The following is a 25,737-nucleotide window of genomic DNA, read 5'->3' as shown; positions in this document are numbered from 1 at the left end:
GAACATGGCCAGGACCACCACGGGGTCCGAGTTACCACTTTCAATCAATTACAAAGTGCCCATTCCCTACCATCTAAGGTATGCTCTTGCTAAATCCTTTTTTCCCCCCCCTCACGGGATTCTCCCCCGCCCCCTTTTCCTGACCCAATGACCTTAGACACATTTGGCAGAGGAACAGACATGCCTACTCTCTTCCAGATTGGGTCCGAACAGTAAATAAATGTATTACAATTTGTCAACGAACCTCCATAAAAAGGAAAAACAAAAGAAAAATGAATAAGGATGAGGGCCAGAAGCCAAGAAGGGGAGTGGTAATAACAATAATCACCATTTTGTACTGGGCACCCGAGGTCTCGCGCTGAACCCATTACCTGGATTCACCTATCTGATCCTCACAACAACCCTAAACGCTGGGTAGGGGTCCTAACAGATGAGAAAACGGAGACTGGGAGAAGTGACCGCTGGGTTACCCAGTTAGTACCTAGAAGAGCGACGATTCCGCCCTAAATGTGACTCCTTCAGCTCCTAAGAAGAATTCAAGGAGAAAGCTATGAGAAGAAAGGATTTATTTGTTCTGTTGTTTTACAGGCAAGCACAAGCGCTGGAGAGGAGAGGACAGCAGCACAGGTGGAAACAATGGAGAAGCAAAAAGTGAAGTGAGGGCAAGAGCCGAGAAGAAAAGAACCCGGGGGATGTAAAGCAAAAAAAGATTTAGAAACTCTTCGAGTTCGGCGAGGGCTGGGAGACCTAAAAACTATTTCAAGAAAGAAAACGGAAGGAAAGAGGCAAGGGCCTGCGGGCGAGAGGCCCCACCCCTAACCGCTCGGGCAGACAGCCCCTCCCCCGAGGGGAGGAGGGACTTCCTCCCTGCGGGCAGCTGCTTCCGGTGGAGTCCGGAAGACGCTACCGGGAAGGGACTAAGACTGCGCAGCCAATCGGGGCGACACTTTCGTCTTACCGGAGGACTCGTGGGTAACTTGCTCTTGGGAACCAGCACCATGGCGTCTGGCTGCAAGATTGGCCCGTCCATCCTTAACAGCGATTTGGCCAATTTAGGGGCTGAGTGCCTCCGGATGCTGGACTCTGGGGCCGATTATTTGCACCTGGATGTAATGGACGGGTAACTCCGCGGGGCTCGGGTCAGGGTTGCCGCGCGGGGCGGGCTCGGCGCACCTTTATTGAGTGCCTTTTGGGTGCACGGCGTCCCTGTACCGCGGAGCGCCGCACTCTGAACGCGGTGCTGAAAAGGGGACTTGAGGTGGGAGTCCTGGAGGCCCTGGCTGGAGCGAACCTGAGGCGGCAGCCTGGGCTGCGACCGCGTCCCAAACCCCACTTCCTCCCCTCCCCCCCACGTAACGTGTGGCCCAAGCACTAGGACCTGGACGCAATTTTAAATCTCTTGGACGCGTCTCTCATTTTCAGTTAGAGAAACTGAGGCCCAAGGGGATAGGCATGACTTGCCCAAGCTCATATAGCTAGTTAGTGGCAAAGCTGGGGAGACAGACTTGTGTAACGATTAAGAGCTTGGTACCTGTAGCGAGATTGCCCGAGTTCTGCCATTTGATGGATCACCTGGGACAAGCCACTTAACCTCATTGAGCTTCAGTTTCATTATGTGAAAAATGGGAGTAACAATAGAACCTACCGCTTAGGCAATTTTGGAAGATGAAATAAGCCAACATGTAAAGCGTACAGTGCCTGGCGTATAGTAAGTTCTCAATAATTATTAGGTGTTGTGTCATTGTTCGAATTTTGATTTTCCTGTTTATTTTCTCTTCAGGCACCCTGCTCTTCAGGGAGGTCAGTTTTTTTGTAAGTAATTTTTAAGCACTGTAGTTATAGCACATAATCGATATTGTTCAGAGTCAGTATGATGCTAGTTTAAGTTGGCTATAAAATGCAGAGTCTAACCTTGAGAAGACAGTAGGACTTTCAGGATTACACAACATTGTGACAGAGTTGCAAATTGTATTTTCTTGGGTTTGCCAAGTAGTTCCTTGAGCCCTGCTGATAACTGGCCTTAAAGCAGTAACAGCCATTACTTTGGGTTCCGGGTCAAAAAATAAATTTAAACAGGTAAAATTTCTGTGTGGCCTCGTGCAAATTTGCAAATTTGTTTTATTTACAAAAGATGATCAGTTACTTCCTGTTCTTTTTAATGTCACTCCTGTTATAAGAGTTTTGTCTTCCTCTGTTCTGTCTGGTTAAATCTGTTGTTTCTCTTTTATATCCGACTCAGTTGTCAGTAAGTATCCCAACTGATCATGGCAAAGTCTTTACTTTAGAGTACTAAGCATTCTAGGCTAAGTGTGTAAGATTGGTAAGTATTACCTCGCACGAAAGCTTGATTTTTATTGTGTTATATACATAATTCATATTCATAGTTATGTACACGTACATAATTTTTGGAAAGCTCTGAACTTTCACAGGTAACTGGAGGGTGTACCTCAAAGATGGGTAGGTACATTTTCATGTCTGGGATACAGATTTTGTGTCTGAGACGCCTACCTCAGGATAGAACAGGCTACATGTGTACGTGTGTAGTCTGTTTAACACAGAAAGCAATTTGGTGTTTTAAGTAAGTCTTGGGCCATATTTGAGTAACTGAATGGAGAAGATAATTTTTTCAGTGCACAAATGAAGAATATTAATGATAACAGTAGTAGCTAATATTTTTGAGCATGTAAGTGTTTTCAATGTTCTTTGTGAATTAACTCACATAACCTTATGAGGTTGGTGCTGTTGTTGTCACCAGCGTTTGACAGTGGGGAAATAGACACAAAGGGGTTAAGTCACCTGTCTGAGGTCTTCTAGTTAGGAAATGGTGGAGCCAGGATTAGAAGGCTGCAACAGCTTGTGTGGTCTCAGAAGTTAAATGTCTTCTGTGGGTTCTGGGCTTATCGGGAAGGATTAAGACATTCTCTGTCCACAAAGAATAACTAATAATTTATACAATTACTTTTGTTATCTATTTTCCCATCTCTCCTGCTGTACTGTAAGCTCCCTGAAAGTAGGGTGTCTTTGGCTCACCTCTGAATTCTCTGCAGGTGAAGCACGGTGACAGGCTTAGTTATAATTGGTTGAATGAATGATTGGCTCTGTCATAAAGAGAGGGATGTCTGATGAAACACATTGTCCCCCCCCCCAGCCCAGTGGCAGACCCTGAGCTTATTAAGATACACATATTTGTTTTTTATTGGCTCCTTTCCCCCTTTGCCAAGTAACATCTTGGTTTGACAAAATTAAATTCTCCAAACACCATTTTAAAACCTTTCTCTTTTAATCTTCACAACGTTTTGAGCTCAGAGGTATTTTGATCCGCTTTTGTAAAGGAGGAAACATTTAGGGAGTTTCAACCTCTTCCTGATGTCCCACCAGAAGAGGCAAAGCTAGCTGAGCCACATTGTTTCCTAGGCCAGGTGTGTGAAAGTGGGGGCCAGCCTCAACTTACCTTCTCTTCAGGTACGGCCTCTATGCTGTTCTTTTTCCTGGTCCCTTTAAAAATCTCTAGTATTCTAGTTTGGATGCACCTGTTGTTTCCCCTTTTCCCCTAAGGTCCCCGATTTCTCTCCTGATTAAAACAATGTCTTCATCTTGAAGGTCAGGAACGAGTTTTGGGAATACTGTGGGGGGTGGTGCACTAGTATGGTTGGATATTTGAAAAAAAAGGACAAATGAATTCGCTGGAAAAGAACATTGGAAAGCATATAAACCTGCCATGACAGGACAGTGATCAGAAATGTGCTGTTAGTCCTAAGTGTAGGAACAGAGTAAATATGCAATTTTTTTTTTTAAAGTCTGTTTCTAACGTTTATTTTTGAGACAGAAACAGGGCATGAACGGGGGAGGGGCAGAGAGCGAGAGGGAGACACAGAATCTGAAACAGGCTCCAGGCTCTGAGCTGTCAGCACAGGGCCTGACGTGGGACTCAAACTCATGGACTGCGAGATCATGACCTGAGCCGAAGTCAGCCGCATAACCAACTGAGCCACCCAGGCGCCCCGCAAATATGCAATTTCTAAATTAGTTACCAGGATTTAAAACTGGGGAGATTTCACATGAGTACTAGATTGCTGACTTTTGAAAAACATCCAAAGATTTGCTAACGCTTGTTCCACAGCCTCATGAGGCCACAATGGGCTGGAGCTGAATGACAGCCACCACTATTAACCAGGCTAGATGTTCTTCAATTGTCTTCTGTCTCCATCTGCCCTATATTGCTCCTCTGTGTTTTTTGCCAGCCCTTGGAAACATGAGATTGTGTTTTCTGATTCACAGGGAATGTTTTCTCGTTACAGACTTGCTCCATTTAATTTTTTTTTTTTAATTTTAATGCTTTTATTTATTTTTGAGAGCCAGAAAGAGACAGAGCGCCATCAGGGGAGGGACACACAGAGAGGGAGACACAGAATCTAACACAGGCTGCAGGCTCTGAGCTGTCAGCACATAGCCTGACGTGGGGCTTGAACCCATGAACCGCGAGATCATGACCTGAGCAGAAGTCGGATGCCCAACTGACTGAGCCACCCAGGCACCCCAACAGTCTTGCTCCATTTTAGATCAACTTTAATCCTCCGTTTACCATCTTTATCTTGGAAGATCTGGTAAAGGTTTTATCTCTCTGAAATTGATTGTATGACAATTGGAAACAGAGCTTCAGGTTGATGAGAGAAGATGATGAGAGATAAAATAATTATATACCTGTGCTGTAAACAATTATAGCTTAATCTCACTAAGTCTCTGGGGAAAGGGGATACTTTTTTATTGTATTTTATTTTTTGCAGACTGCAGAAAGTACCTTTAATAGGACAAAGAAAAAGACAGAATAATACAATGGTGAAGCCGACTGCTTTGATGAAATTTCTCTTAGAGTGAAATAATGTTTTTTCCAAGCTGGTCTGATAAGAACTCCCAAGGCATTGGCGTGCCTGGGTGGCTCAGTCAGTTAAGCATCTGAATGTTGGTTTCGGCTCAGGTCATGATCTCTTGGTTTGTGGTACTGAGCCCCGCGTCTGGCTGTGCCCTGACAGCGTGGAACCTCCTGCTTAGGATTCTCTTTCTCCTTCTCTCTGTCCTTCCCCTGTGTGCATGCACTCTTGCTCTCTCTCTGTCTCTCTCTCTCTCTCTCTGTCTCTCTCTGTCTCTGTCTCTGTCTCTCTCTCTCTCTTTCTCTCTTTCTCTCTTTCTTTCTCTCTTTCAAAATAAACATAAAGACCTCCCAGGGCATTTGTTGAGAATTCAGATTCCCAGGTCTTCTTTAGTGTCATAGGGTTGGCATAGAGCCTGTAAGTCCTTTTGTGACACGTGGTCCCAAGCAAATTTAGGACCCTTTCACTTCATGCTTGGGTTTGTTGCCTTTTTCTGTTTCAGCTTAACCATAAACCTTTGGTTTCTTGTCAGGGTATCAGTACCTTTCTGTTCTTCTAGTGTTCGTGGTGAGCCTAGAGCACTGTAGTACAATTAGTCATGCAGCTGGGGGAGTCAGTAGTGTTACATGATATGCTTCTGTTTCCCAGTGAAGTAAAAAGTATATTTATTCTGTTCTCCTGTTTTCTTAAGAGGTATGTGTTTCTTATGTCTGTTTTAATTATAAAGGCAACCTAAGGTTGAGCAACAAAAGTACTCTAAGGCCATGTGGCAAATTAAAAGAACAGTGAACAAAATCCAGATTTTCATTCCAGAGCTGTATGATACCCAGTAAGGCTCCCTGTCTGCTTATCTGACCCTCGCCTCTGAGTTCCAGGTGAACGTAACGAGCATCTTACCCATGCCCCTGGCAGTCATTGCTCTGAAGCGAAACGGTGGAATGATTTCTAGATACTAGAGACCCTACCTTCAAGGACCAAAGTGTTTGCCAGTGTCCGTACCTGTCCACCTTACCTGGTCCCTCTCAGATGTGTCCTGAATCCTGACTCGTCTCACCTCCCCTGGACTTTGTTTTTTTGTCGTTATCAGTGGAGGGACAGATGAGCGTAATAGGTAAGAGCCTGGACTTTGGAGCCAAGTTGCCGGTGTTTAATGCCTGCTTGTGGCACTTCACGGGCTGTGTGACCTTGAGGCGCTCTTCCTTGTCTGTAATATATGGATTATAGGAGTACCTGCACCATAGAGTTGTGAGGTTTTAATGAGTTAGTATATGGAACGTGTTTAGAATGGTGCCTGGTCTGTGTAAGTTTTAATTTTTTTATTAGCATTCATTGGTCTGCCATCTAAGCTTAAGGTCTTAACCATGGTTTTTCTCTTTTGAGCTCCTCACATCTAATGAGTTCACAAGTCCTGTCACGCGTTATCTGTCGTCCTTTCCATTCTCATTGTTCCTTGCCCAGGCTGTCTTCCCACTTTATTTCCATTTTATTTTTTATTTTCTCATTGCTTTGTGATTTTTTTTTTTTTTTTTTTTTTTAAGTAATGTCTGCTATGGGCCTTGAACTCACAACTTCGAGATCAAGAGTGACACACTCTACCAAATGGGCCTGCTTGTTTCTTGCTTTAAAACCTCACTTCATATTTACAGCAGGATAGAGTCCAAACACTGAGCCAGGCATTTGATACCCTTGATGTGACATATTCTGCCTCCTGTTCTTTTCACCCTCACCAAGCTGAAGAGCACCACCTCTCCCCCACTTTGAACATAAGTTGCTTATTTTTGCCTTTGCTTCATTTCTTTTCCCATCTTTACAAATTCTTTGTTCTCTAAATCTCGTGATCTTCCCTTCTTTTAAAGTGCCATACTGCTTGCCTCATTTGGCCCACTTGTGGCTTTACCTTTTCTTGCTATCCTCATACAGGGTAATATCTACTACCTTTAACCAACAAAGCCCCGAGTTCAGTGACTTAATGTTATAAAGTTCAGTTATTCACGTAACAGTTCAGCTTGAATGTCCTTCCATGAAGAATTTCAGGGACGTCGTCTCCTTCCATCCTGTGACTCTGCCAGCCCTTAATGGCTTCTCTATTGGCAAAAGGGTGAAGTGAGGGCAAAAAAGGAATACCGCTTAAGCTTCTGGCCCTGCAGTGACACACATCACTGAAATTCACAGGCCTTTGGGGAGAACCAGCTGCACGGGCCACCTGGAGGTCAAGGGAGTCGGCTCTCCCCAACAAATACAACAGCAGGGCCAGGGATTCCGTTGGGTGTTAGCCATTTCTCGCCAATGAGATTATAAACTTTTCTAGGGTAAGCAGGAACTCCCATATCATGGTACTTGCATAGAGGGGGTTTTGTTACATATTGAAATGAGCTAGTGATAGAACAGAAGGACAAGCGAGTAGGTCAGTGGCATGAAGTACTTTGGGTCAGATGTCAGGAAGACTTACTCTGAATCCTGCCTCTGCAAATAATTAACAGGGTGACTTAAGGAAGTTATTTTTCCTGTGTTCTTCAGATGGGGCTATAACAGCATCTACTTCATAAGGCTGATGAGAAGATGAAGTAAGGTACAACACCTGGCGTGCTGGAAACCCTCAGTAATGGGTGGTTAAACTGATTTAGTGCCCACTGAATGAAGTGGATTAGAAGTGGCCACAGGCAGCCCATGACAGACTAGGATTTGAGAGACCCATGTCAGAGTCCAGAACTTCCTAACTAGTGTGTGACTTGGGCAAGTCATAAAACTTTTGGAGTTTGGATTTGGTTGTCTTTCCATTTTTACCTGTTAGATTACAAACGATGGAGTTAAATCTTGTGACACTGTCTGATTTTGTTGAAATATCAGGGAAATACTGCTTTGTAAAATTGAAATTACTGAGATATTTTTAGTATTTTTTAATACTGATGATGTTAAATACTACATGGAAAAATACTGCAATCACAGATGGTCCCATTTACCCCTATCAGAGTGCTTTTGAGAACAATACAGAAATTGAATTGAAAACATTTTCAGAGTAAGATTTTGTTTGTCTTATAGGCATTTTGTTCCCAACATCACCTTTGGGCACCCTGTGGTAGAAAGCCTCCGAAAGCAGCTAGGCCAGGACCCTTTCTTTGGTAAGTGGGTGTTAACGCTGTCTGACTCTGGATGTGTTGCTCAAGTAGATGATTGATCTCTCAACCTCCAATTTCATCTGGAACCCCCAACCCCCACCCCGTGCTGGGTCTTCACTGGCTGCTTGTAATAAGCCAAACTCTTTCTTGCTTCAGGGCCTTGGCACTTTAGCTGATCTCTTTGCCTAGAAAACCGTTCACTTGGCTGGCTCTGCTTTATCTTTTGGCCCTGAATTACTGGCATTTCCTCAGGGAGAAGCCTTTCTAAGCACCCCATCCTAAATTAACCTTTATCCAGTTATCAGACCACCTTCCGTATTTTCTTTTTCAAACTTCCTTCAGTCAGATTACTTTTGTCCTTTACAGGAGGGATTTAATCCACTTTGTTTTACTGTGGTTTTCGTAGAGCTAAGCATAAACACAAGATTGGGGTTTAGTGTAATTGTTAATTCTCGTGAACGTGAATTCAGTCCACATGTTGTTACTGCTCTTTTAAGCTAAGTTAGCAACGGCTTGAAGCTGACAAATGTCTCGTACGTAAGAAGTTGAACAAATTTTTATAAATAATGTTCTTAAGTACCTTGGAATTTAGTAAAACTTAGGTATTTTTTATTGGCATATTGTGGGCCGATTTTGAGAAGAATTCTAGTTGTGCTGTCCCATGTGGTTGTCCCTACCCACATGTAGCTATTTAAAGTTAGTTCAGGTTAATAAAATGAAAGATGAAGCTTCTCAGTGGCATTAACCAACCATATTGCGAGCTCTCAGTAGCCACATGAGTCTAGTGACTGTTGTACAGTGCCATTCTGGAACATTGCCCTCGTTGTAGGAAGTTCTCTCGGTCAGAGCTTCTTCATAGGATCCATCTACTTTGCACATAAGAAAGGGTGCGTTATCACGTAATTTATGTGGCATGAGGGAAACCATGTTCTAGCAGCTTGTTCACCATTTTGAAATTTTCGAATAATGGAATGTAATCCTCTGATGATCTGGACTTTTTTATTACATTTTAGAAAATGAATTTTCCAAAATAAATTTGTTCTTATGAATATCAGGTGAATGAAATAAGTAGCCATGTTTGCCCCCACCGTGCTGTGGCCACAGAGTCCTCTGCATCTGGCTTTGTATGAATTTAAAAGAAGTTGTTTTTTTTTCTTTTTTTTTCTTTTACTTGGATTCCTCGCATCACTTCTCATTGCTATTTGTGTCTCCTACATTTGTGCCTCTCGTATCAGTCCTACTGCTACAACCACACACAGTCTGCTCTTTCTTTCTGTTTTTAGTTTATTTGCTAATAAACTTGCTACTAATCAGTCTGTCTAGAAGTGGGTCTACAGTAAAGATGAACGGACTCCAAATGCTTTAATGTTTGGGTTTTGTGACTTTTGCTTTTTATATTAAGACATGTGTTTTTTTTTTGTGTGATTCCTGGATCTTGGTTGTTGGATAATTCATGTGTACATTCTAAGAAGTATTTCACAAGTTGCATGCATAACTGGTACAGTTCTGAACTGTTCAGTCTCAGTATTGAGTGGAAATAACCAGTAAGCAATCAAGTGATAGGGAAAAAGCTGTTATTTTTGTGCTTTGGTTTTGGGTGTTTTGTGTTTTGTTTTTGTTTTCTTTGCTCTCATCTAAATCTGCGGTCTTCACGTGTGGTCTGAAGACCCCAGGAATCTCTTGCGGGTGGAACATGAGGTGATGACTATTTTCATATTACAGCGTTATTTGTCATTATTTGTATGGATGGTACAAAAGCAATGGTGAGTTTGTCTGTTGGTTCCTTAGCCCGAATCAAAGCAATGCTATTGAACTATCCAAGTAGTTGTTAAATTATTCTTCACCACCATGTATTCATGGTACATATCGTTGAAGGTCAGTACAAATTATTAACTACAGTAAATCTGATGGTTGGGTGCATTTCTTTTCATGTTTTGTGTGCCAAAGCAGGAAGTACACATCAAGTACTTCTGCAGTATACTGCGTGATGATGGCTTTCTCAAGGAAAACGCACTTGTGCCACTGAGTTGTGAACTGAACTGGCTGCCTTTTTCACGAACACTTATCTTCACTGGAATGATAAACTGATAGATGAACTATGGTTATCAGAGTTCAGTATTTTACTGACATTTTCTTGAAAGTTAACTAAGTTAGCCTGTCATTTCAAGGAAGATACCTCATTAATTATTGTTTCCACTGATAAAATTAGAGCTTGCAAATGAAAATTTGAATTTTGAAGAAGTTGTATCTGCTTCTGTGAGCTTATTAGCTTTCTCCTGTTTACAGCTGTTGTGATAAAATCTGTGGTGTTGCGTAATTTCTGATAGCAAATAATAAAACGTGTCACTCTTTGGAAGTCCTATGTAATGCAGCAAACCAGTACTGCAGAGATCCATTCAAAGTGTACTAGGACAGGCCAGTGGCTTTTAGTTAACAAAGCTCAAAAAGTTCATTGGTAGAGTTTACAGATTCCACATTGCAGCTAACCTTTATTAAAGTCCCACTTGCTGAGTTCTGGGGTAGAAATAGAAGAATATCCACACTGGTCTAAAAAGGCTGTCAATGTACCCCTCCCTTTTCTGTGTACTTTTTTCCCTTCATATAAAAGGACACGTTCCAACAGACTGAATGCAGAGCACATGTGAGAATATGGAGGTCTTCTGTTAAGCCAGACATTAATGACTTGCAAAAGTACAAAATAAGGTCACTCTTAAATTAACATGTGATAGATTTATTATTATTATTTTTAAATGAGTTCAGTAGACAGTTAAAAATTGCTTAGTTTGAATTTCTAAAACATTTTAAACAGTGTTAAATACAGTTCACATCAACATCGTTTTGGAGGTCCTCAGTAATTTTTAACAGTGTAAGCGGAGGCTGATGTTGGAACATCCGAGAACTGTGACCTCAGTATGTTACCTACAGGCACATGACTCACTGAACTGGTCGCTCCCTGAACACTCTCCGTTGAGGGTTCCCAGTGGTGACCGCACGCCGGAGGTGGACTGGCATAGCAGTCTGTTAACGAAAGGAATGAGTAGATATTTTAAAGCAGATTGATTTTTCCTTACTTACAACACAGAGGAAATAAGAAACACCAAATAGAGTTTGTCTTTTAAAAACAATGTTTTGGGGCGCCTGGGTGGCTCGGTCGGTTAAGCATCCGACTTCGGCTCAGGTCACGATCTCGCGGTCTGTGAGTTCGAGCCCCGCGTCGGGCTCTGTGCTGACAGCTCAGAGCCTGGAGCCTGTTTCAGATTCTGTGTCTCCCTCTCTCTGTGACCCTCCCCCATTCATGCTCTGTCTCTCTCTCTCTCAAAAATAAATAAACGTTAAAAAAAAATTAAAAACAATGTTTTACCTATTAACATATGTTCTATTTTTGTCACTTTTGTTAGTTTAGAAATACAAACTTTAATCTCGGCTTTGTCAAGCAGTATTCCCTTTTCCTGATATTTTTCAAAGCCTTATTGGCATTTTATGGTCTTAGTTGAGTCTAGAATTCTAGACATTTTTTCTTTAATGTAGCTCAGCTGTATCAGAGGTATGCTTCCTCTAGCAAAAAACAGACAAACTCAAAACTCTTCTTAGCATATCTATCTGACTTAGGAGTATTTACTGTTTCCTTCTTGACAGCAATATTTCTTGATTTAACCACTTTTAAGCCGCCCTCTTCTTGTTAAATGGTCTAATGTTTCAAGTCAAGAACCTTAAGAAGGCCACCCCCACTCTCCCTAACGGATCCCTGTGATCTGAGCTTTACAGTTAGGATGTGTGTCAGACCTGCAGTTACCATGTCCTTCCCTCGAGACCCATCCCCCGTGGTGCAGTTTTCAGGCTCCCCTCCCCCTGCACATTGGCCTGCAACAGCTCCCGCTGCCATAGCTGCAGAGCAGACCCAGAATCCTGCCACTGCTTGCCAGTTTCAATCACTGCCAACGTCGTTTCTTCCTGGGTGACTACCGTGGCTTTCCAGCTTAGATCTTGTCACCTCTCTGCTCAGAATCCCACAGTGCTCCCCCCGCCCCCCCCCCCAAGTCTTGTTCAGAATAAAACCCAGTGGCCTGCAGAGCTCCAGGCTGTGGCCCCTCATCCCGTGCCCCTGTGATCCTCCCGCCCAGCCACGCTGACCAAGCTACCAACCCAGTGTGTATTGTATTAACTTAGTTTCTTTATGGTCTGTCCCCACCCCCCACTAAGAATGTAATCCCCATAACAGCAGAGATTTTTATCTGTTTTTTATGCTCTGTCCCTGGGGCCTAGAATTCTTAATGATGCAGTAAGTGCTTCATAAGATATTATAGAATCACTTTATTTAGCTTTCTTATAAATGAGGAATGAAATCTGCATAGATAATAGGACTGTTGAGAGTTTTTTTTAGACTAGCATTTCCTGGACCTAGGTTTCCTGAATTCTAGTCCTTTTCATATATACCATCATATGCCTTTTGTGGAAAACTGTGGTTTTTTGAGAAATGAGTTTAAAACCTTATCTTCAAGTTAAAAGGAAGCTAGCAATACAGCAGTGTCATTATTTAAGAATTCTTTTAATGCCAAGTAGTTTATATCCAAAACAGCCAAAACTGCAGGGTGGCCTCCCCAATATGGGGCAGGTATCTTCCTTTCAGTAGTATTCAGGAGATGTGTCTTTTCTTTCTAGATATGCACATGATGGTGTCCAGGCCGGAACAGTGGGTAAAACCAATGGCTGTAGCAGGAGCCAATCAATATACCTTTCATCTTGAGGCTACTGAGAACCCTGGGGCTTTGATAAAAGACATTCGGGAGAATGGGATGAAGGTGAGGGGCCAACAGTGACCATAACGTTTTAATACTCTTCACTCTTGGTGTGGACGTTTCATTAGAAGACAGGAAGTGATAGGCAGAGAAGACCAGACTTGAGCAGTTGTTTTTCAGCTGAGAAATCAGAGTTGAACTATAAGTTGTCTGTTAGACAGGATTTCTATGTTCCCCTAATGTTTTCTGAAAAGTACTGCCTTTTAGGAAGATTTACATTTGGGTAGCCTTGTTGACTCTTTTAAAAAATAGTTTGAATAACTTATGCATTCCATTTCTGTGTATATTCTACTCTTTAAGAATAGATATTTCTAGGGGTGCCTGGGTGGCTCAGTCGGTCAAGCATCTGACTTTGCCTTGGGTCATGTGCTCATGGTTCGGGGGTTCAGGCCCCGTGTCGCGCTCTGTGCTGACAGCTCAGAGCCTGGAGCCTGCTTTGGATTCTATGTCTGCCTCTCTCTGCCTCTCCCCTGCTAGCGCTCTCTCTCTAAAATAAATAAATATTAAAAATGAATTTTTAAACAATAGATATTTCTACTGGGTCTGACATGCCATATTAATATAATGTGGAAATAATTATTAATGTGATGTAGCAAATTTGTCTCTGTTATAGGTTGGCCTTGCCATCAAACCAGGAACTACAGTTGAGTATTTGGCACCATGGGCGAATCAGATAGATATGGCCTTGGTTATGACAGTGGAACCTGGGTTTGGAGGGCAGAAATTCATGGAAGATATGATGCCAAAGGTAAAGAAATATTTGGTTTTGGGGTGAGGCTTTTATAGTGTGTGCACATTCGGTAAGCCTGCATTGAGCCACTTGTGTATTTAGCCATGTCCTGTTCTGAAGATGGGGGGGGGGGGGATGCCTGCAGATAGCTGGAGTACGGTGTGATAAATGCTGTATGAGATTTAGCGTGGAAATCAGGAAAAATATCACATCTTAATCTTGAAATTTTCTGTCAAAGGCATTATCCCTGTAGCCTTTTGATCTCTTGGGAGATCTCTTTTCATTGAACATTGAGGGTTTTTTCTTTGTCTTGTTTGCATGAAGTATATTCTCTGCAAAGCCATGACAAGTTCAGTGCCATTCCCCCAGAAGAATAAGCCTTGCTTTTATGAAGCTGAATTTGTTTCAGTATATTAAAAAGGAAGGTATCCCTGATCATAATTTGTATTAGTAGAAAGTTAACTGTGTGGTGGGCACCTGGCCATCTCAGTTGGAAGAGCATGCAACTCGTGGTCTCTGAGTTGTGAGTTCGAGCCCCATGTTGGATATAGAGACTACTTAAAATAAAGAAAGAAAAATAAAGTTATTGTGTGAGACACTTGGAATCCTGTTTTAGTGGCTAGTATTTGGCTATTTGATTTTTTATTTGGTTGTTTTTCCCCTTAGGAAATATCCACCTTAGGAATCACTTATTTCTTCGTGTATATCTAGGTTCATTGGTTGAGGACCCAGTTCCCGTCCTTGGACATAGAGGTCGATGGTGGAGTAGGTCCTGACACTATCCATAAATGTGCAGAGGTGAGATTGCTCTTCAGGCCACAGCTGAACTGGTCACAGACCAGTTTCCTATCAAATTTAATGTCTAGGACATTGTCTTGTGCGCCAAACAGATTTCCTGTGTTTCCTAAATTGCCTTTCTTTCTGGGAAAGGTATTTTTTTTGTTCAAATGTAGAACAATGAGAAGAGCAGTAAGTGAATATTCTCAAATCACATAATCATTAAAAAGTAAGTCTCAGTTATCTCATTAATGCTGAAGGAAGTTATTTTTTAAAAAAGAACATGCTGAATGCCAGCCTTTGGGAGATCATTAAGTTCTAGGCCTTGGAGTAAGACATTTTTCCAAAATAGGGAAAGAAAATCTCTACCTGCTTATAAAGTGAAAAGATTGTGATTTTGTATAGCTTAGGTGTATTAGTTATTGGTTTGTCCCTTGTAAAAAACTGACTGGAGCCATTTCTGATGTAAATTTTGGTCTGATTTCTGGGTAGCTGTGGTCCTCCTCTACGTGAGGGGGGATGAGTCTTCCCAAGTAGCCAGCTGAGCTGAGTCAATGAAGCCCTGAGCTTCCCAAGAGGGCACCAGCCTTCCTGTAACACTGCAGGTCATTAAAGTTTATGTGGCCTGTTTTTATTTAAGCAACATGGTCTAATCTGCACTTTAAGTTTTTTGTATAAATGCCACACTCTTCTGCTTGATACTTGTCAAAAGCCGTGGCCGTGAGATACTTCTGCAAGAGGAGCTGACCGGGTGATTAGTGAACATATGTCCTTTGACTACTTGTGGATTTCTTGTTACTGAACTGTGCTGTGCCTTTGGGCGTTTTTCCTGCTTACATTAAAACCATGTTAGGCTGTAACCCTACAAAACTAATTTTTTTTTACTTTTTTGGAAGGAATGTTTTTGGAGATGTACACTGTATCACAGAGTGACGGTGTCTCCTGGGAGGAATTTTCCTCCCTTCTGCTGCCTCTCCCAGCAGCCTCCTGCCACTTTGTTCCAGAAGTGGATCACGTGACAGATTGGGTTTCCCTCAAGTCAAATCCTGGGAGTGCAGAGCTAAATTTGGACTTCCCTTACTTGCTTTTTCTCTTTGATTTCTTTGTTTCCACATTTAAAAGTATATTGAATATCTTTTTTAAGCCCTTCAAAGCCTTTCTGGAATGCAGTGAATACATGAAAAAGTGCTTCATTCTTTCTGACGTCAAAAGGAGAAATTATTTAATGTTGCTGTATTTTATAGTTTCACACTTTAGCAATAATGGTCTATCAATTCCTTCACAGTTGACCCTTGAACAACGTGGGTTTAAACTACCTGGGTCCATTTTTATGTGGATTTTGTTGTTGTTGTTATACTAATGTAATTGTATTTTTCTTACGCTTTTCTTGTCTTTTTTTTTTTTTTTTTTTTAATGTTTATTTTTGAGAGAGAGACAGAGTGCGAGCGGGGTAGGGGCAGAGAGATGGGGAGACACAGAATCTGAAGCGGGCTCCAGGCTCTGAGCTGTCAGCACAGAGTCCGACATGGGGCTCAAACTCACAAACTGTGAGATCCTGATCGGAGCTGAAGTCGGATGCTTACCCGACTGAGCCACCCAGGAACCCCAATTCCTTCTGCTTTTCTTAACACTCTTCTCTAACTTTATTGTAAGAATACAGTATGTAATACATGTACCAAATATGTGTGAATCAACTGTTTATGTTATTGGTATGGCTTCCAGTCAATAGAAGGGTTTTAGTAGTTAAATTTTGAGCGAGTCAAAAAGTTACTCACAGATTTTTGACTGCACATGGGGTTGGTACCCGTAACCCCTGCATTGTTCAAGGGTCAACTACAGAGTCCAAAGATTAAAAGATAATTTGTTTTTTAGTAGCCTTAGGGGCACTGGCATATTTTAGAAAAACTTTAATAAAGTTGAGGATTAAAAGATTTTTACATCTTTTTTTAAATATTAGCAAAGATTCAATGTCGTTTATTTAAAGGTGGTTATTAAAAAGCCAGTGATTTCTTAAATACATTTAAAAATCATTTTATGTTTTCATTTGTTAAGCATTTTATTTGTTCATGGAACTAGACTGTTTGAAGTCTGTTCATCTCAAGGTAGCTTTCGTGCATTTAAAGCACTGACGAATGCAAGGGTAGAAACTCTAGTCCAGAAATTGTTTTAAGCTTCTCTGCATCTTCCTTTGAAGGATAACCTGAGTGTTTACTTCTTCCAGGCAGGAGCTAACATGATTGTGTCTGGCAGTGCCATTATGAGGAGTGATGACCCCAGATCTGTGATCAACCTGTTAAGAAATGTTTGCTCAGAAGCTGCTCAGAAACGTTCTCTTGATCGATGAAACCGTGAGGAGTCCAGTGTTTATGCTCATGAAATCTTTCTCCTGGAAAACAAGAATATCGACTACCAAAACATACCACAGTTGAAGCAGGGCTGTTTCTCTGAGCGGCTGTTCATTCCAGTGACTAAAATCTATCCTGCAGAATGTTCCAAGAGGTTAGAAATTGGTGTGTATGTCTCCATTTTTAGTGATGGAATTTAAAGATTAGTGTGGTAAAATACCATTTTTACTGGGAGACTTGATTTTTATAAGACTAAAAATATGGCTGTATTAATAGGGTTATAAACAGAAATGTGTCTTAATGCCTACTGAAGGCATCCTAGCTACTATGAAAAAATATTTTTTTCTGCATTTTAAATCTTCTCATTTCTTGGTTGTTTTTCCAAAGCAAAGGAAGTCCTTATGTTTTTCCTGTTTCATGTCATTTTTGATTTGTGTGTGTGTATGAGAGACAATATGAGTAGAATGGAAGTAATTTGCTTCTTAAACATCTGTTTTTTATTTTGTACCTTATATTTGATACATAAAAACTGCAAAAACAGTGTATGAAGCCCAGAGATTTCAGGTGGTCTAAAATACAAGTATAGATTTTTAAAAAATTATACAAATATAGATTTTATCAGGGCGTTTTTCCTTGTTAGCTTTGCTGGAGGGGCAGGTTACACAGTGATCCCCACCTTTTCGTAATCCTCCCCACCATTCTTAAGGACATGAAATAATGTGCTAGCTCTGAGCAGAAAGGAAAGGAAAGCCTCTGCTTGGAAGTGATATTGAGTTGAATCTGGATTCTTCTCCTTTCCAGTGGTTTGACTTAGTAAATCAGATCAACCAGCCTCTTTGAGTATCTGTTAACTGATTTATACACTGAATGTAATTACAGTTACCATACGGTGTTGTGTTGAGCACTAAAAGAGATACTATGCTATACGTAAAGCTTCCACTACTAGTCCCAGAATTGTAGGATAGAATTGAGGATGCTCAATACAAAGTAGCTATCATTACAGAAGTTTATGTTTTATAGCCTTTAAAGTACTTTGATATAATTTCATTAAAACCACAAATCACTCTTCTGAGTGATGGGACAGGTATTTTTGTCCCCATTTAAAAAAGGAAGAGAGAAAAGCTCAGGAACAGGCTGGTACTATGGAAAGAATCCAGTAGGGCAGAGGATTTCTGGTTTTACTCTTTTTACAAATGGAGCCCTTGGGAGGTAGATTAGGCAAAGGTAGCCTCGTTTATTTAACCTTGTCTAATTTTACTCGGTAGCAGAACCAGATGGCTGAGGATATTCTGGACGTTATGGATTTTGACCCCAAGGATATATATTATATTAATCCAACAAAGACCAGGTAGGCTAAAAGATGATAAGGTAGAGTTAATCCATAAATATTTAAAGTTGTGTCCCAAATTATACTTTGACAACAAATATGTATCTGCCACTTGCAAATAGTCTTGATATATGGCAAGAAATAACAGGACCTAAACTTTAGGCTACTATGAGTTTTGAGAAATAAAAAGTTTGAAAAATAAGAACATTAACACTTCTGCATAGAATAGAGCTTGCTTGTTTTTTTCCTATACTACAGTGTAAAAATTTGTTTTTGACTTAGGAAAGGTTTGTGCCATGAACAGGTGCCGTTTAATCAAATCAGACAACACGAGGCATATAGAAATAACTTTAATTAAAAAACTTACATAGAAGATTATAATGTCAGACATGACAAAAAGATTTGAGCTTATTTGCCTAGACAACTTGGGTTTGTCTGGCTTTTGTTTTCTTTTTAAAAAATAAATGTACAGTAAAACTACAAGCAAAAATTTGTCAGTTTTGAATTTGAATTTTTTTCCTTCTTTAAAGGGACTAGTAGAATTCCCCATCCCTAGCAAAAACTTGGTGTCAGTCCCCCAGACTAGGCCAGGTGGCCAGGATTGTCAGTTATATGGGGACTATAACTTGAATAACCTTTTTTTTTACATGAGAGAAAGCGATTCATAAATTGTCCTCAACTTTTATATAGAAAAAATTATGTAATAGCTTCAAGAAGTTTCTTTAATGTATACTGTATTCAGTACTGAAGCACTATCCTTTAAAAAAATTTCTCACTCTAGCATACACATGAGAATAGATTGGATAGAGTAAGCTAATGGTAAGGAATGACCAAATTAACTAGAAATACAACATTTTTTACTTTCCTATTTGTTGCTCATTTTCACTTGGGGTCTTCTCTTCATGAGATACATAGGATAGATAAAACTCAAGTTTTAAAATTAGACCAGTATTTAACTCTGCTTTGCTTGTCTTAATCCGTTAGGAGTGAATAGAAGATGATCTGAATTTAGTCCAACAGATAACAGTGATTTCAAATAAAGGCATATTGTGTTATCTGGTATAGAAATTTCCACATATAACTTCTATTGGTTAAACATGTTTAAAATCTCCATAATCACTGGGAACCTGTGCTTTACAGTGCAGCTTACATTCCATGGGATAATTCATCCATGCATTTCAAGTGGAGTGGTCACTGCCAGTGTTTTTTAAAACTACGTGTGTGTACATGTATGTGTATATACTCTATACACACATATTTGTATATTCCCATATACAAAGGCATATATTTGAGGCAACTTTAATGAATTACCATAGAAATTACATAGAAATGTATAGGAAAAAGAGCGATCATTGATGCACAGGTGTTTCTGTGTGTGTACATATGTATGTGTGGGTATGAAGTCTTTTAAAAATTATTTACCCAGTAATACGATTTAACATCAGCTTGCAGCAGTTAATTTTCTGGTGCTTGTGATTTGCATCATAAACACAAACGACTAGCACTTGTCTGTAGGTGAAAAGCTAGTTATTCCTGTGGTTCAAGGAAAAAGAGACCTACCTTGCCTGTTTTAAAACAGCATAAAAGATTAATACATGCAGTACATGCTCTTACTCTGGGATTGTGGCTGAGGGGGTGGGGGATGGAGAACAGGGCTTATTTTTTCCTCCTGCTTTCCATTCAGTTACATACTTTTTTAACCTTTCCCTGTCACCTGTTTTTTTTAACATGAGTAAGTCCTAGACCAAAAGGTTTGCCTTCTTCCATTTCATCCATCTGCCTTTTTGGATGGTGACCGTTTTCTGGTGCACTAGTACAGAAGACTTCTCCACGGAAAACGGGGCTTGAACTTTCACTATGATCCTTTTTTTCATCTTGACATAGTAAGGCTTCTGTGTCTTCATCCTTCAGCGGAAAAGTCCGTCGTTCCCACCACAAAGACTGAAAGAAAGCGAAAACCTTTTCAGTTAAGTTTCAACTAATTTGTTTAAAGTTCATGTATCCAATAATCCTTAAATGTCAATTGTGTAATTATTGTTTGGTCCTTCAGCACGTCAATGTACACATTTTCATTTGGGCCTAAAGATCTAGCAACTCCAGTGGAACATACTGGCAATTGTTTAGAGACCTTTGGGAACTATCCTTTCACTTCACCCTCCCACAAAGAGGAAACGCCGCTATAAGGCACGGGTCTTCCTTATCAGCACAGGAGCGCTTTGGGAAAAGCCCCTTTAAAGGTGTTTGATCTACTTGAGTGTCTCCGTTTTCATCCCATAACTATCACAGACACCTACTGACTTTTCCTTCCCTGAGCTTTCTACGACTTGCCTATTAATTTTTATAGTTTCTGCTCTGTGTTCTAGATACAGTTCTTTTTCAACACCTACTTATGAAGAACAGTGCAAAAATTTATAGATGGTGTGTTAGAAATCATTCCCTGGGAGGTAAGAACTGGATCCACGGGGAGACAGGTAAAAATCTGTTATGAAGGGAAGAGAACTAGCTGACATTTGCTGTGTGCCAGGTGCTGTTCTCTCTAATCAGATTGGTGTCATCATGAAACTTGGATAGAATCCCCATTTCCTAACAGATAAGTGAGTAGGTGGAGTTAGGTACTGACATGTTCTACAAAAAGATAAGGTGTGTATGATCAGTGACAGAACTAGAAAGTTGGCATACATATCCTCTGATCTGTACCCAGCAATTAACAGTGGATTGTTATGCTGAATTTGTTAATTGGCAACCAGCAGGTTTCTACAAACAGGTTTTCAAAAGGGTAAAAGGCATTGAAAAAGAGGTGTCACAGGTCATGTATATCATCTCATACTTACCTTGAGTTCTTGACTTTGATTTAAGGAAGGTGAGCCCCGTGTGCCCAGATTCTGGCTCTGCGGAGAAGGCTCGGCAGGACTCTCGGCAGCACAGTGCTGACCACCACCAAGGTCGTTAGGGTATTCTTTCAAGAGCAAGTCCTGTCCTTCAACGTTTCTACTGTAAGCTCTAGCAAGAAAATCAAGAAAATATTTAATTACTATTTCTTGAGGTCTTAACGTTTTATGAACGACCCCTAAGTCCATTTAACTTGGTAGCTTTTCTTTAAACAGTTCTGCCCAAAAGATTTCTAAAAATTCATCTGTCAATCTTCCTGATGCTTTCTCAAAGACTTAAACAGTATGTTATGAATACTATTTTATGAAACTGCCAAATTATAATAGTGGGTTTCGGGTTTTCAAGGAGGGAGTTTTTGTTGTCTTATTTTTAAATAAGAAAGGACAGTTACTTGACCCTTACAGTCTTTCAGAGTTCCCAGAGTATTCTAAGACTATTATAATGTCATCCATGTAAGACTCGATTCACATTTTCCTCTGTACTTCTAGAAAATTATATCTCTGGAATGTGGAGAAAGAAGACAATTGAGTCTTATATGTGTGTTAAGATAACTCTTGGAATAAGGATCTACAAGAAATCTGGGTATTTTCAGACCTAAAGAGAGAAATGTGTTTTCAAAATACAGTTGAGGGGCACCTGGCTGGCTTAGTAGAGCATGTAACTCTTGATCTCGGGGTTGTGAGTTCGAGCCCCACATTGGGTGTAGCGATTACTTAAATAAAAGTACAGCTGACCCTTGATGAACACAGGAGTTGGGAGCACCAACCACTTTGTGCATTCAAAAATTCACATATAACTTTTGACTCCCTCAAAACTTAACTATTAATAGCTGACTGTTGACCAGGAAACCTTACCAGTAATATAAACCAGTCAAGTCACACATTTTGTATATGTATTATATACTGTATTCTTACAGTAAAGTAAGCTAGAAAAATGAAATTTATTAAAATCGTAAGGAAGAGAAAATACATTTATAGTACTGTACTATTAAAAATCTGTGTGTAAGTGGGCCCACATAGTTCAGACCACAAAGTTCAAACCTGTGTTTGAGGGTCAACTGTACTAAGTAAATGAGAGGTGCCCCCACACTAAATATAGTGACTACCCAGACTTCATGATCTTCCTTTCTGAGTTTCGGCTGTATTAAAACACAGTGAAATGTAAATATAAAATACCGTGGACTTTCTCAAATATATAATTACTAATTACGTTCTCAGGATTTAATCCTCCCTCCCCAAAAATCATATTCAAAGTATTTTAGACCAGGTGCTTTTTGTCTTTTAATTTTTTAAATGTTTACTTATTTTGAGAGAGAGAGGCAGAATACGAGCAGGGGAAGGGCAGAGAGAAAGGGAGACATGGAATCCAAAGCAGGCTCTGAGCTGTCAGCACAGAGCCTGACGCAGGGCTGGAACCCATGAACCTTGAGATCATGACCTGAGCTGCACTCAGTCACTTAACCGATTGAGCCACCCAGGTGCCCTAGACCATCTGCTTCTTAGACTGGACAGGTTTTTTTGAGAAAATTTTTTAAGAAAAAATAATGTATTTTTTAAGTGGGCATGTTAAAATCGATCATCAAGATTCTAATCCCTAGTGTAAGGTCTGCTATTACAGTACAATGAGATGACCTACTTTAGGGAGAATTTTCACATTATTTGCTGAGTTAAATCTGTTCCTCAGGCTGACAATAAGCATGAGAAATGAGAGTGGAGGAAAATACAGAAACTCATTTCATTACTCTGTAATTAGCCAAAATGTATATATATATTTATTTTGACAGACAGCACGAGTGGGGGAGGGAGACAGAATCCCAAGGAGGCTTTGCGCTATCAGTGTGGACCCCAATGCGGAGCTCAATCTCACAAACCTGTGAGATCATGACTTGAGCCAAAATCAAAAGAGCTGGACGCTTAACTGAGCCATCCAGGAGCCCCAGCCAAAATATATTTTGAATGTAAGCTCAGTAAATGCAGTGTTTCCCTCCTGTGCACAAATAACTGATGTTATACAGTATATACTTTTTCCTTTCTAGTGTCTTCCTCAATATTCATGCAGAATTTTGTTAATTCTACATGGATTTCATGGTTTTGGCTTTTAAATTGATAACACCTGCCTGCTGTTTCTTCTGTGCCACTTGCTTTGCTCCCATAGTGACCATCTGGCTTGCTCTCTCTCTTCATATTTTTTGTGTCTTAGGGAGAAGACTTCATCAGAAAGATCTTCTACCTGGAATTAGAAAGTTTTTCTTTTATCAGAAACATTTTGAAATAGAACAATTTCTCATCAAGAGAATATAGGAAGAAAACTCTAAAATTGAACTTCAAATTCGAAAATAGAGGGAGTGAACTTTTTTTTTTTTTTTAAACTTTTTTACTTCTGGGTCATATTTGAAGACTTAACCTAGATTACAGATAGGTTCACAGTGCTTTGTATAAAAAATTCTTAATGCTTAATTCATTCAAAGGTTTGTATTTGATTGCCCTTTATGGAATACACTGTTCTCTTAACATGTTAATATCAAAGAAAAGTAAAACTGAAAAAAAAGAAAATTATTTTAACTAATGACTTATCAGAGGTTCTAAGACTCTGGTGGTAGTGGTTTAAGAATTTGGGTTTCCTGGCCAGAACCATTCTGAACTAGGGAAGAGTGCATTGAAAAGTTGACTTGGTAGCTGAAGAACAGTCAGTGGGCCTAGAAAGATTATGACAGAGACAAAATGTCTTACATAATACAGCTTCTACAGATCATCACTTTCAAATTAATTTGGTTACACATTTTTCCCTGAAATTATGCTTGTCTTAATAGAAGTTTTACCCATACAGGCTCACAGTCCCTTTCCTTCAGTTCTAAAAATCTGAAAAAACACGTGTTCATAATTCATTTGGTGACATAGCCCGTTCTGGAATGATGAGGTTATTCCAATTTCTATAAATATTTCCCTACAGAAACATTAATATTTGATTATGAGAACTATGCTAGACTCCACATATGTCTTCTTTCTTAAGTCCAAAGTTTTCCAAATTCAAAAGCAACCTGTTCCCAAGGTTTTGAATATGGCATTGTAGGGTTGAATATTAAGACCACATCTCCTTAAACAGAAAAACAGGACTAATAACTGGAAATGAATATAGATATTAACATAAATTCAGTGTTTCAACAGTTCATGTAAGCAACTGACATGTTTTTCTTTATATGTTACTGTCTTTGCAAATCTAAATTTGCACAAAAACATTTTCCTAATGAAGTTAATATCCTTAATGAACTTTCTTTTCCTAAGTGAAAAACAAGTCAATGTATGCTAAAGGGCTTATATTTCCCTTGAGTTCCTCAAGTCCCAAATTAAGCAGGCTTCGTAATGTATACAGTGCAGTTATCCGTAAGTGAAAGGCAACTTACCTCTTCACCTACGTCATATTCATCCAGAGGCTGAAGAACAGCCATTCTCCAGCTGTTGAAGATACAAACCAGTTTCAGCTTATGTTAATCTAAGTGTAGCAGTTGTATTCTCTAAGCACAGCTAATGCAGTAGTGTTTTCTTTCCTTGGGACTTTCACAATTCAAATGGTTGTATTTTCATACTTTATTTTTTTAAAGAGAAAAATTTCTATTATGAAAAGAAGATGAGACTTTACTTTTGGCCTTACAGTGAATAACTGTCTCTTCTGTGTAGCTGCATTTTATACCTAAGAATATACTAATTTTGAATTAAGTCAATAGATGGTGATACAGTGGCAGGAAGAAAAAACAAAAACAAAAAATCCCTCACTTGAGCATTTGCCAATTTCTTTGTGTGAAGACACCCGGCATGGCCTCTTGAGTTTAACCACTGGATCACAGAATTCCTCTATTTAAACAACCAACCCAGCCAGCCAGCCAGCTGCAGCCTACCAATGTCAATTGAAAAAACATCGTTGCTGCAGAACATCATAACTACAAATGGTACTCTGCTTCTGCAGAATGTCTCAAGTTCTCTGTGGGATTTCTCATAATACCTCCTAGAATATTAAGAGTTCTTAATACCTCAAAGCAATTAGGAATAAGAGAATTCGAAATCAGCTAATATAGAGAGGGGTAGGAATTACTGTAGTTGTCACTGAGCTTATGTCTGTTTCCACCCTCTTCTGTCTACTTTCTGGTGCCAGATTCACATTCTGAAGAAACTGCTTTCATCATTGCTAAAAAACAAAACAAAGCAAGACTTTGACTAACTTCACTGCCACTAGGAAGCAGATCTGTGTATGGCATTCAGGGACCTCCATAATCCGGTTCTATTTCTTTTGTAGCCATAACTTTATCACCCTATACAAAAACTTGGTCTCTAGTTTAGGCTTGCACACTTACCTGTGTGCCTTTGCTGTGGTTTCCCTGTGTGAATAAACTTTCTTCTTTTTCCCTCCTTCGTGATGCCCCACTAATATAATGTATGTATTGCTGACTTGGCAATACATCAGAATCTTATTTTTGTGGTCATAGGTGTTATTGTCTTGCAGTGAATACCCCTTGCAAAGGTAGTTGCTTTCTTTGAACCCTTTTTGCAGTCATTTACAGAACTGCATGTTAAAGAGCCAGGGTTATTTATTACTAAGCTTATTTACATCCCTAAATAGCCTTTAGTGCCATATATACATAAAAGGTAACTTTAACGCTCTTAAGTCTTTTTTTCAATGTTTAGTTAAGTCTTAGGAATTCCCAATTCTTAATAAAAACAGAGGTAGGGTGATAATATATGGCACTTTTTTTCAGCAGGAGTAATGTAAAGGTTTCTTTCACCGTTCTCCCTCCATGGTTCTCTAAGTGGAAGACAGGAGAGAGGAACATCTTCCTTTCATTAATTAAAATTTTAACTTCACTTTGAAAATTTAAGTTTACTCAAGAAGGAAGAGAA

At 39.9% G+C, this 25,737-nt stretch overlaps 2 protein-coding genes across 14 annotated transcripts in view; one reads left to right on the top strand and one right to left on the bottom strand.

Annotated features, from left to right (window-relative positions):
• The first annotated feature begins 381 nt into the window (after positions 1-381).
• RPE (ribulose-5-phosphate-3-epimerase) lies at positions 382-25,491 on the top strand. Of its 8 annotated transcripts, none has more exons than XR_007454294.1 (8): positions 399-1,109; positions 1,781-1,812; positions 7,908-7,987; positions 12,644-12,783; positions 13,394-13,528; positions 14,222-14,308; positions 16,509-16,797; positions 17,901-25,491. XR_007454294.1 is itself a non-coding variant. In XM_049615000.1 (7 exons), exons 1-7 carry the CDS (start codon positions 999-1,001, stop codon positions 16,629-16,631), a joined length of 708 nt encoding a protein of 235 aa, XP_049470957.1. In that variant the 5' UTR covers positions 399-998; the 3' UTR covers positions 16,632-17,991. The 8 variants fall into 8 exon arrangements, 6 of the variants coding, with proteins under 6 accessions (XP_049470955.1, XP_049470956.1, XP_049470960.1 ...); XR_007454293.1 differs by having other exon boundaries at positions 17,898-25,491; XM_049615000.1 differs by having other exon boundaries at positions 16,509-17,991.
• KANSL1L (KAT8 regulatory NSL complex subunit 1 like) overlaps positions 18,949-25,737 on the bottom strand; it is a 134,076-nt gene continuing 127,287 nt past the window's right edge. For all 6 annotated transcript variants that reach the window (XM_049614992.1, XM_049614995.1, XM_049614996.1 and 3 more), the window contains 4 exons: positions 24,249-24,300; positions 22,965-23,077; positions 20,791-20,959; positions 18,949-19,900 (listed from right to left, as the gene is read on the bottom strand). In XM_049614992.1, the coding sequence (XP_049470949.1) occupies positions 19,670-19,900; positions 20,791-20,959; positions 22,965-23,077; positions 24,249-24,300 (565 nt within the window). In that variant the 3' untranslated portion in view covers positions 18,949-19,669. The remainder of the gene's footprint in view (positions 19,901-20,790; positions 20,960-22,964; positions 23,078-24,248; positions 24,301-25,737) is intronic.

Source organism: Panthera uncia (assembly GCF_023721935.1).
Source record: "Panthera uncia isolate 11264 chromosome C1 unlocalized genomic scaffold, Puncia_PCG_1.0 HiC_scaffold_3, whole genome shotgun sequence".
NCBI classification, from domain to species: domain Eukaryota; kingdom Metazoa; phylum Chordata; class Mammalia; order Carnivora; family Felidae; genus Panthera; species Panthera uncia.
This window is presented reverse-complemented; position numbering and strand designations above follow the sequence as displayed.

Bases quoted from the DNA above. Each gene is read 5' to 3' on its own strand.
- RPE (XM_049614998.1), top strand. From the start codon at position 999: ATGGCGTCTGGCTGCAAGATTGGCCCGTCCATCCTTAACAGCGATTTG. The intron at 12,784-13,393 runs GTGAGGGGCCAA...TCTCTGTTATAG, and splicing joins TTCGGGAGAATGGGATGAAG to GTTGGCCTTGCCATCAAACC. The intron at 13,529-14,221 runs GTAAAGAAATAT...GTGTATATCTAG, and splicing joins TGGAAGATATGATGCCAAAG to GTTCATTGGTTGAGGACCCA.